At 44.8% G+C, this 12,079-nt stretch overlaps 1 protein-coding gene and 1 long non-coding RNA gene across 3 annotated transcripts in view; one reads left to right on the top strand and one right to left on the bottom strand.

Moving 5' to 3' along the window:
* Positions 1 to 948: 948 nt before the first annotated feature.
* LOC144379221 (uncharacterized) lies at positions 949 to 9,595 on the bottom strand. The gene is made up of 2 exons (XR_013441761.1): positions 9,458 to 9,595; positions 949 to 2,422 (listed from the first exon to the last, which is right to left on the bottom strand). It is a non-coding gene; the product is annotated as an uncharacterized LOC144379221 (long non-coding RNA).
* Positions 9,087 to 12,079, top strand: part of ARHGAP25 (Rho GTPase activating protein 25) — an 84,958-nt gene continuing 81,965 nt past the window's right edge. Inside the window, exon 1 of one of the 2 annotated variants that reach the window (XM_036073096.2) lies at positions 9,087 to 9,534. In XM_036073096.2, the coding sequence (XP_035928989.1) occupies positions 9,474 to 9,534 (61 nt within the window). In that variant the 5' untranslated portion in view covers positions 9,087 to 9,473. The remainder of the gene's footprint in view (positions 9,535 to 12,079) is intronic. The other variant, XM_036073094.2, reaches the window with a different exon arrangement.

Here is a 12,079-nt window from a genome sequence, read left to right as displayed (position 1 = left end):
GGGAATCAGCCACGAGCACAAGTTGTAACCACGAGCCCTGCACACGGGAGTAGCTGCTAGAAGTGAGTTGCTAGGCGAGTGTGCCCTCCGTGTGGGGCCCCACTCCAGCGCGGGAGCCAAGTGCGGGGTAGAAGCAAGCGAAACTGGCTGGCCCACATCTGCCAAGAAACATGTTGTCTCCCAACGTTTATGACCTCAGACTACTTTTTTTCCTCCCCGCTTTTGAATGAGACATGGGTGGGTACCACGGATTACATTTTTTCTTCTTCAGTCTGTTCCAAGGAAAACAACAGTGCACATGTGCCTACCAAGGACACCCGTCCCTGCCTCTGGAGAATGGAAGGGTTTTGGCCAGCTGGACCTGTGTGAGGAAGGTCAGCCTCGGCTGAGCTCCCGCTGACCATGGTCTCGTGGGCATGCAGGTACCGCATCACTGAGTGTTTCAGGAAGCCAGAAACCCGCATTCCCATGTGAATCTCCTATTTAAAATCATGCAATTAATTCTAATAAAAAAAACCCTGTGTGAACAGACAGGGGGAGGGGTGTCAAAAAAGTGGGTGCTCTACGCAGGGGACTTTTAGGGCAGTAAAACTCTGTACAATACCATGGTGATGGACACGTGTCATTACAGATTTGTCAAACCCATAGAATGTGCAACACCACGAGTGAGTCCTAATGTAAACTCTGAACTTTAGTTAAGAATAATATACTCACATTGGCTCATCATTATAACAAATGTACCACACTAATGCAAGATGTTGATAAGAGTGGGAATGCAGAGTGTGTGGTGGGTTGAGGAGAGAGGTGGCATATGGGGACTCTGCTTTCCATTCAATTTTTCTGTAGACCTAAAGGTGCCTAAAAAATAAAAGTCTTTTAATTAAAAAAAAATGGGTGCTCTACTCAAATTGTCAGGATTAGCTCATTAAGATGCAGTCTTTTAAGGCATTTATTTTTATTTTCATTTATTTTTAGAAGTTTTTATTTACATTCCAGTTAGTTACCATATGGTGTCATGTTAGTTTCAGATGTACAATTTAGTGATTCAACACTTCCATACAATACCCGGTGCTCATCACAAGTGCATTTCTTTTTAGTATAGCGTCCTGCAGGCTTTCTGACCGAGCCATCTAATTCAGATTCAAGGCTCGTGGAAGGAAGAGGGGGTTTCTTAGACCACCACTGGGGAAAGTGGGGTAGGGGCTTGGATAGGAGTTCAAATCCTTGAGAAGCTGGGGTGGGAAGGAGTGGGATGGTGTGGATTTTGCAGGTGGGTGGTGTAATCAATCAAAATACACAACACTGGCAGGTTCCACAGCAAGGAGAGAATCCCCCGTGGAGGAGGTGGGATTATCATCAGCAGGGGCTGTGGGGACCTACCACGGGGGTAGGGGTTGGAAGTGGCCCAACAAAGGGAAGGAGTATTTAGCACAGATATTATTTAGAATTACTATGCATGGTGATGAACTTTTAAGTAGGTGGCTTTTAGTTTTGTTATACTTTTAGAGGGGAGGGGGGAGGGGGGATGGGTTAGCCCGGTGATGGGTATTAAGGAGGGCACGTACTGCATGGAGCACTGGGTGTTATATGAAAACAATGAATCGTGGATCACCACATCAAAAACTAATGATGTATTGTATGGTGACTAACATAATAAAATTTTAAAAAATAGAATTATAAAAATAAAATAAAATAAAATAAAATAAAATTCTCTATGGATAATGCGCTCAGCTGCCTGATCAGAGCAGGCCCTTCTCATTGCTTTCCCCTCTTCCCCCACTGCACACTCACCACTGAAAAACAAAGACATTCGATTCACGGAACCGCCACCATGGTCAAGGCCTTAAAATTTCACCAAGCAACTCTTCAAGGACTGTGGGAGACAGGTGTGATGGAGGCCAATCCTCAGCCACCTCTTTATATGCCAAGAGTTTTTTTGGTTAAATAGTAAAATGGAAAGTCCCTTCTGTTTAAGCTCCAAAGGCTCAAGATTCATCTTCGCTCATGTCCCTCTCCCAACATACAATTAGTTCTGTTAAAAACAGCATCAGCAACATGTTTGGGTAGCAACAAAGTTCCTCTTTGTTCTTGGTAAGGAGAAACTTATGGATCACAGGGAATGGTCAGGCCGCACAAGGACCCCAGCCCAGAGAAAGCTCCCTGGCTTTGTCTCATGAACAGAGACCTCCTGACGAAAGTGGGCACTCAAGCGTTGTGACTCTCCTGGAGTCTACTCAGATGCTCCAACTGTGGAGAATCCAGAAAACTGAACTCGCTTTCTCTGCCATCTGTTTCTCTGATGCTGATCCGTGAGGCAGCTAATGTATTGTCCTTCTGGCCCCTCCAGGCATTGTTACGAATCCTTGCAGAAAACAACAGCCACGAGGATAATGATGTTGAGGATGACGGTAACAACCACCACCTGAAATGGGCAACGGGGAAAGAGAGGGAGGGATTTGAGGGCAAGGGCATCCCTCCAGCAAATCTAATCGCTGCCGGGAAGGTGTGACTGCTTTTTTTTTTTGCAGAGCATCGCTTAAAAATTCCTTAGAGCCAGGCAGGGGGTAGGGGAACGTGGCACTTCAGCGGGAGTGGAAGCACATAGGAAAAGGACATCTGGAGATTTGGGATGATATTTAGCACAGTGTATATCAGCTTTCCCTAAGGAAGGACTTAAGTTTTAGCTGAATGCAGTCTTATACAAGTGCAGATTCCCCGTGGCTACATCTTTGGATATTTCAAGAAGCAGAATTTAGGTTTTGGAAAACCAAACCAGCCAATAAGCACACAGAAAGATGCCCAACATAATTAGCCATCAGAGAAAGGCAACCCACAATGAGATGCCACTTAATACCCACTAGATTATTAATACCCACTAGAATGGCTAAAGTCAGAAGGACAGATGATAACAAGAGTTGGGGAGGATGTGGAAGAAATGGAACCCTCCTACATTGCTGATGGGAGTGTAAAATGGTCCAACCACTTTGGAAAATGTTCTGGCAGTTTCTCAAAAAGTTTGAAAGTGAGTCACTCTATGACCCGGCAATTCCACTTCTAGGTACATATCCAAGAGAAATAAAAGCATACGTTCACATAAAAACTTGTACACGAATGTTTATAACAGCATTATTTATAATAGCCAAAAAGCGGAAACAGTCCAAGTGTCCATCAGCTAGTGAATAGACATAGTGTGCTACATCCGTACGATGGAATATTATTTGGTCATCAAAAGAAATAAAGTTCTGACACCTGCTACAACATGGATGAACCTTGAAAACATTATGCTAAGTGAAAGAAGACTAAGTGTCACATATTATAGGATTCCATTTATATGAAATGTCTAGAATAGGCAAATATATAGAGACAGAAAATAGATCAGTGTTTGCCCAGGGGCTGAGTTGCGGCGAATGCGAAGGGGCTGCTCATGGGTATGGGGTTTCTTGGCAGGGGGAGAGCGATAAAAATGTTCTAAAATGGATTGTGGTCACGGTTGCACAAACCTGTGAATATACTAAAAATCACTGAATTGTACACTACAGATGTGTGAACTGTATGTTATGTAAATCATATTTCAATAAAGTTATTAAAAAAACAAAACCAGTGAGATGAAGTACAAATTGTCTCAAAATGCAGAGGATTAGTAATCCAGGTGACAAAATGAAAGACAAGGAGGCAACAAAGTGGAGGGCTAGCATGCAGATAACCAGAAGTTCCGAAGGAGATACTGGAGCCAGGAGCCTGAAAGTCACAAATAAGATTGAAGACTCCCCCGCCCCCCATCTGCTGGTTCCTTGCAAAATCATTCAGACACACAGACACCTAGATGTATCTGACCCCTACAAATGGCCCATAAGCACATCCAAAAATAGCTTGCGTTGCACTATTTGGTGAGGGATTTTTTGCTTCAATAGTTGGCAGTGGTTTGGTTTGGTTTGCTTTTGAAATAAAAATGCCAGCACTTAGTGAGGCCAGGAGGGAACTCACCCCTGAGGGATTCAAGTAGAACCTTCTGGAGGACAGTTTAGACATATCAAGTCTTAACATTTTCTCATCCGCTTTCCCAGCATTTCCACCTTGAAGAACCCACCTAGGGGTGGAGGGGTTTTGGGGAGGGAATGGATTTCCCCAGACATTTAGCTACAAGAATATTAGGAAAACTGGTATACATCTCACATGCTCAGTGATACCGAAATTTGTTGAATAAATTATGCTCTCACTACGTAATTACAGACTATGAGGCCATAAATGATGTTTTGGGAAAACGCTTAATAAGGTAACTATTTACGCGTTTTGCTTTGTTTCGTTTTTGTCAAGGGAAGATAACAGCTTATAAAACAGCATACACACTAATTTTTAAAATTAAAATACATATACACACATTATATATACACATAAATAGAAAAAGAGTGATGGAGATCGAAACGCGAAAATTCTCCTGACACATTAAATGGTTAACAGTGATTTTTTAGTTCTTTTTTAAAAAATATTTTATTTATTTATTTGTCAGAGAGAGAGAGTGAGCACAAGCAGGGGGAGCAGCAGGCAGAGGGAGAAGCAGACTCCCCGCTGAGCAGGGAGCCCAATATGGGGCTCGATCCCAAGACCCTGGGATCATGACCTGAGCTGAAGGCAGACGCTTAACTGACTGAGCCACCCAGGCGTCCCAATTTTTGTGTTCTTTCTGCTTATTGAAATCTTCTCTGAAGATCATGCAGGGACTACTGTAATGGTAAAAATTACAATAAAAGGGATGTTTAAAAAAGCTCTCCAAAGACCATCACCTCAGAGCGGAGTCCAATCCCTCAGCCCGCGCATCAGGCGTGGGTCCAGCAGGCCTGGCCCCCTCTGCCCGGCTCCCCCTCTGGCCTTACCCTGGTGCACCATCCCCGGGACTTCCCTGAGAATGGGTCTGTGTTTTAGCAGCCATCTGCTGTTTCATCTGCCCAGGGGTCCTCCGCCTGCTTGCCTGCCTTGCTTCGCGCCTGGCTGCTCTCCCCTGAGTCCCCTCTCCTGGGAAGCCGTCCCTGGCCACCCAAGCCGAGCCCACCGTTTCCTGCTGTCACCCTACCCTGTGTGTGCACTCTTTTTATACCTCGAACAGCACTGCCATTATGTTTATACTTCTCTCTTTCATTGAGTCATTTGGGGATTAGGCCAGGATCTTAATCATCCTTGTTTACTCAGAATCCAGCCCAGTCCTGGATAAATGTTTATGGAGTGGAGGAGTGAACGAATGAATGAATGTGTCTGCTGAGCTCTAGGCTCAGGGCAGCTGTGCTCCAGGGTCCTACAGGTCTCTGAATGCAACATGCCCCAAACTGAGCCCATCGGCTTCTCCCTCTGGCAACTGACTCCCCGCTAGTTGCTAGTCCTTAGCAACCTCGTCAATGACCCTCACTCTTTTGGTGCACTCTCTGACTTTGTGGTGGGAGCTCCATCCACCTCCAGGGACTGGAGCCAGGACCAGGCACATCTGTTTTCTTCCTACAGAAATTCCCCTGGGCAGTCAATCCCACCACCAGAATGGTTCTTGCCTCGTTTTCCCTTCTTTGCCTGCACACTGCTGCTGACCTCTTTCTCTCTCCCTGGCTCTCACCTGGCCATGTGCCACAGACCCTCATCCCGACCCCAATAATAATGTATACATGCTTTCTCTTTCCTCCAGGGTAAAGTCAAAACTCTTTAGGAGGCTTACCAGGGGTCCATCCCCAATCCAGCCATCTCTCCATCTCTCCTCCCTCCTACCACTTTCATCCTTTCCTGGAGCAACCTGATGAGTTCTTTCCTACCTCTGTGCCTCTTGCATGCCCTTTGTTTTGTCTGGAAGGCTTTCCCAACCCCCTTGCCTCCCTAAGTCATTCATCAAGCCTTAATGTAAATGACATTTTCCCCAGGAAGCCTTCCTTCACTCCCCAGGTCCCTATTAGGCACCTCAGATGTAAACTCCCAAAGCTTCCTACACTTCATCCAACATAACCTTTCTCGTGCTGTATTTAACTCTTCTTCTCAATGAACCGTTGAGAGCAGAAACATGAAAGCAGAAACAAAGTCTGCTTGTTCATGGACATTCCTCCAAAGTCTAGCAAAAATGAAGTCCTTACTCAAGAAATGGTTAATATTCAGTAAGCAAATAGATGAACGGGGTTTTGCTTTTGTTTTTGCTACTGCAGATGCTGATTTAAACTTTGGGGCCAGACAGGACATCCAGTTCTTCATTCCCTGAAGGTCAGGAAGAAGGCGAGAAGCCCCGCCATAGACAGCTGCTCTCTAACCCTGCCCAGCAGCTGGCTGACCCAGAGTGGGCTCCTCAGAGGGAAGCCTGCTGGGTTGGGCCTTTCCAGGGGTGCTTTTCATCTGATTGTCTTTCCAAGTCACACCCAACTTCCCCATCGGTCATGAGTTTTTCCAAGACTTACAGGAACCTACCCTAAAGAGCAAAGGAAGTTCTCTGTATGTTTCTAAGTGCTACCTTCAAGATATTTTCAGAGTTCCAGAGTTAAAGGTCCCAGGACTGGAACTCTGGATGGTGTCAATTCCCTGTGGAGATGCTGCTGGGCTGGGGCTCAGGATGGTTATCCACTGCCCCTCCCCTCCAAGCCAAGATAGAAAAAAGAGCATTGGTGTTTGGTAGTAATGCAGAGTTGGGGCTCCAAAGTCTCTGGTAGGATGTGTCAGCTTCAAAGGAACCCAGCACCCCTGGGGAAGTTGGAAGGTAGCTAAGTGAACTGGGTTCGTGTGATGGATTGGAGTCTTGATCAGCAAATAATCACTCCCTTCTCCCCTCCCCCACCACCTCAGGACTGTGTGTACTTCTTGCCTCCCTGCCTTTGGACTTGGCCACATGATGTGTGTTGGCCACTGCAATGTGAGCAGACATGATGCAAGCAGAGACGTGAAGCATGCATATGTGGTTCTTCCCTCTTACGCTCCTTTCATTCGCAGTGAGAATATGCCTCGGGTCACCATTGCTCCTTCAGCTTGGTCCCCCGAACAGAGGTTTTGGACATGATTACTTTCAGATGGTTGTGAGATATCTAAGCAGAGATGTGTATGATTGGGGGCTTGGGGGTGGTCTGGGCTAAAGGTCTCCACTGGCACGATCAGCAGATGCACGGCATTTAAAGCCTTGAGGTAGACGAGCTCACCAAAGTGTGGGTATGGATGGAAAAGAAGTCCTCCAATTTGTAGCAGTCAGAGAGATGAGAAGGAACCAGCAAGGAAACAGAGATGGAGTGGCTGGGAAAGGCAGGCAGATGAGCAGGCCAGTGAGGGATCCTGGGAGCCAAGCGGAGAGAGAGCTCAGAGTTGGACAGAGTGATCGGTGTGTCCAAAGCTGCTGGTAGGGCACTGAGTTGACATGCAGAATTGAAAGTGATTTAGTGACAGGGATGCTGTCGATGTCCTTGAGAAGAATATATTCCATCAAATCCTGAGGGCAGAAACATCAACAGAACAGTTTCAGGAGAGAATAATAGCACAAGCATTTGCAAGTGTAGACAATTCTTAACAAAGTGCTGCTCCAAAATGAAGAAAAGAAATGGGACTGTAGCAGGAGGAGGAAGTGGAATTTAGAGATTTTTTTTAAAACAAGCTTGAATGCTAACGGGAACAATCTAAGAGAGAGAAGGAATTGATTCAGATGGAGGAGTGATAGGGGCGCTTGGGTGGCTCAGTTTGTCTGACTCTTGGTTTTGGCTGAGGTCATGATCCCAGGGTCTTGAGATCGAGTCTTATGACAGGCTCTGCACTCAGCGTGGAGTCTGCTTGGGATTCTCTCTCTCCCCCTGCCTCTCTCCCTGCTCATGCTCTCTAAATAAATAAATAAATAAATAAATAATTAAAATCTTTAAAAAATAATTGAAAAAAAGATGGAGGAGTGATGTGGTTCATCCACTGTAACTAGGAGAAGTTTGAGTGTGTGGGCTTACATGTAGGACTTAGTCAGATACAGTGGTGGGAGCTTGCAGACATTCTCTTCCAGTTGTACCAACTTTTCTCAATAAAACAGGAAGTCAGGTCATCAACAGAGAATGAGCATATGTGAGGCGAAGAAGAAAGTATGACAGAGTCATCCAGAAGGGTTGAAGAATGAATGGACCAAGGACGTGTAGCTCGCATGCTGGCGAGCAGGGCCTCTTGGGAGCCCTTCTACCCACTATCTAATAAAGCCTCACAACAGTCATATGAAGTAGGGCCTATTATTTGCCTCATTTACAGATGAGGAAATGGAAACACAGAGTGGTCAAGAAACTTGTCCAAAGTCACACAGCAAGAAAGTGATGGAACCAGGATTTGAACACAGGACATCTGGCTCTGGACTCAAATACTTAATCATTAGATTAGGCTGACCCAGAGCTGAACTAAATGAAATAAAGGTTGAATTAACATTTGTGGTACAGCCACCGTGTGCCAAGCTCTGCACTAGATGCCTTCATAAATCCCTGCAGTCATGGTTATTATCGACCTCATTTTACTGCTTGAGGACATCAAGGCCCAGAGAGATTCAGTTGTTTGTGAAAAGCTGCAGAGCTAAGGAAGAGGAAGATCTGCATTTTGAACCCATGTCAGTCTGATTCCTAATCCCGTACCCTGTACACAATGCCAAAGAACCATTATATCATGTGAGTGGGTCTACCCAGCTAAAGCTAACTTAGTAGCTAACTTAGTAGCTAAGAGCATCAGAGCCCTCCCCACACGAGGCTTTATCCCGAGCTGGTGGAGAACTTACTATTTGGTCCTAATAGCAGAGAGAATTTAAAAGAAGGAAACTTTGGGGAGGGGGGGTGATGCAGGTTGTCTTACTGACCATTTTTGGATGCTTGATCCATTCAGTTGGGAGGAAGGCTTAGAGGTATATGGTGGGACTCTTGGAATTTTATATTTCTTTTTCTTTTGATCAAAGCTATAGCCTTATATCATGAGAGCACTTATTCTACTTATACGAGCATTTCCAGAAACGGTTTTCTCAAGAAAGAGTGCTCATAATGCATCATCTATACCGAACAACCACCCACTTCCTCAAATGCAAGGAAGCAGACAGTTAAAAAAAAAAAAAAGCCGAGGCGCAGTTGTTTATCACGACCTCGCCTCAGTGAGGCCTGAGATTCTTTCGAACAGGAGCCCTGCTTCTCATGACGCAGAGTGAAGTTATCAACTTGGATATTTCTGGTAAAACTGAAAGCAAGAAAAAGCAAGGTGCACACTTCAGGAAGTAGCAGCCCCCGTGGGACAGTTGGAGGCCTTGGGGGGATTTGGGTGCCATCCCCCAGTGACAGACAGATGGATGGACCTTTCTTCTGAAAGAAAGGAGGACACATGCTGGCAAATCAACCTCAAACCCAAGATTGCTTGTGAAGAAATCATAAAGGGGAACACACACACAAAACCTAGAGGGAGAGAGCGAAAAAGCGAGAAGGGCGGGAATCGAGGCAGACCTGTCGCTTCAGCAGCTACTCACCCGAAGCGGGAGCAAAATGTCCCTGAAGTTGCCGAGAAACTGGGATTTCAACCTGAAAGTGGAGACTGGGAAAATAGGTATGGTCAATGTCTTTTTGTTGCCCTTGGGCTTCTTATACTTGAGCACCCACCATTTGCATGTTGGTCTGCAGGGAGCTTTGTCTACTTAAAAATGGATCTCTCAGCAAATCTGAGTTTGGGGAAAATTTGCATTCAAGTTGATATGTTGGCTCAAAGTTCCCAGACCCTGAGAGGGGATTCTTTTCTGTTTGGAGGTGGTGTTGGAATGGAGCTCGCTAGTGTGAGGCCACGATGGGGTACTTCGGATGGGCTAAAGCTACAGATCACACACAGATCTGACAGTTTTTCTCTCTTTTTCATGAAGGGATAATTTCCCTCCTGTTTGGACACCTGTCCATAATTTGAGAGGTTTTTCATAGGAGCACAGAGAGTAGAGTCTTTTTGAAGTGCTTGATCTGTGAAGAAACTCAAGGGGTCCTGTTGGTGAGGCAGAAGGAGCAAAAAGTAAACAATGAGGACCAGGCAGGAATGTAGAGACAGTTGAAGGTATAATAGAGACACTTTTAGTTAAAGGGACAGAATGGGAGGGAATTCTTAGTGAAGTTGTTCAAGAGAAATGCATTGTAAGTTAATTAAGGGATGACGGAATGTTTTCTGAGATATTCTGGCCTTGAATCCAAAGCTCTTCTTATTAATGATAATAGTGACACATTGATTTTAATCTGCTATATAACTGTCATCATAAGTTTCTTTATATGGGTTTCTTCTATTATTAATCGATCACAGCAATTTGGGGGAGAGCAGTTGGGCTGAAAGTGATTTCCCTGTGTTTTACACTCACCCCTGCACAGTGAGCTAACTTCCTTGACATTAGATAAGTGGGGGGGTGTTTCTCATGGCTTGGAAAAGTTTTGCTTGGAACGAGGTTTAGACGTGGTCTTCTACTGGGGGTTAATGTGTTCCTAAAATAAGTTCCTAAAATAAGCAAAGCCACACAATGAAGAGTTAATGATGTAGGTCTGAGAAGAGATTTGAAAAAAAAAATCGAGAGTAATCAGAGAAGCCATTAATCTTGGTGTCCAGGGAGGATTTGTGGTCCCTAATCAAGCTAGGAATCACTGCATGCTGAGGTTGGTTCCGAGAATAGGTAGTGTGCATACCTCTTACATAAGCAAGAGTTTTTTCTCCCAATTACTGTTGATACCAGTGTACTTGGCAAATGCTCGTTTTATTATATGTCATAAAAATTAGTTTTTAGAAGTAAAACTGCTATGGTTTTGTTCCTTTTTAAGTGTCCTGCTTCTATCTACACGGGATCATTCTACCCTCTCACCATCTGTGTTTAAACAGGTCTTACTCTCCTTTTTAAAAATAGGAAACATGAGATTAATGATTAAATGATTAATTGATTAAATGGTTAAATGATTTTTCCCCCCTAGGGATATAGGAAATGACCACATTAGAGCTCAGGTCTGCATGTTCTCAGACCTGGGGTTAGGTTGGGTAAATTTCATGATTTTATCAATGTTTATTAAATCATAGTCCCGTGGATAACCTATATGAGAGTCACCTCAAGTACTTGCTAAAAATGCAGGTTCCTGGGCATTTTTCTGAATTGTGAAATCAGAATATCTGGACGGGGGCTCATGTGCCTGCAATTTAACAAGCACCCCTCCCTCCATCCCATCTGATGAAGAAGTCCTGCTGTAGGTGCTATGGTCTAAGTTAGTGGACTCGAAGAGCTACCATTCATCTAGCATAGAGCACAGTGTCTGGTCCTAGTGGGCACACAATAAACATTTGTTGACTAAATGAATGATTGACTATAAGTGGATGATATAGTTTAGTATTATTTAATGAAAAAATAATAATTACATCATGAAATATAAAGAAGCCCTTCTCACTATCCATGTCATTTACGAGTTTGTCACCCCAAGAGATTGGATGCTGCCAGAGTATCTTTCATGAGTGTCACACTGATGAGAATTCAGATCACAAGCTGAGTTCTCCTAAGAGAGAGAGTCACTGACTCAGCCACAGACCACTGGTCCCCTCTCCAGCATCCTGTGTCCAGGTGCGACTGTAAGAACTGGCTTAACGGTATAGCAAAGAATCCCACAGCTATTTAAGAAGACGTGTGGAACTGGGAGTCATGTCAGGGAAGTCAAGGACCAGCCTGCATAGTGAGGAGTAGATCAGGGTTTCTCTACTGATATTTGGGGCTGGATAATTCTTAGTGATGGGGACTCTCCCGTGCATTAGAGGATGTTAGCAGCATCCTTGGCCTCTACCCATTAGACGATGGTAGCACTCTCCTACTACCACCAGTTATGACAGCCAAAAATGTCTCCAGACATTGTCAGATGTCCAGGGAGAGACATCTGCCCTAGCTGAGAACCACTGGAGTAGATGATCATCCCAAAGAGTGGAACCCAAGTATTACCTCATGATTCACTGCCTGGGTCAATTTTCAAGAGACTCTTGGTAAGCTATAACTTCAGGGGGATGAGCAATAGCCTAGGATGGATACCAGAACGAGCATTTGCTTAGGGAACTAGCAAGGCTTTGACACATTATGTGACCCAGGAGGGGATCCCAGCTA

Source organism: Halichoerus grypus, chromosome 10 (assembly GCF_964656455.1).
Source record: "Halichoerus grypus chromosome 10, mHalGry1.hap1.1, whole genome shotgun sequence".
Classification (NCBI taxonomy): Eukaryota; Metazoa; Chordata; class Mammalia; order Carnivora; family Phocidae; genus Halichoerus; species Halichoerus grypus.
This window is presented reverse-complemented; position numbering and strand designations above follow the sequence as displayed.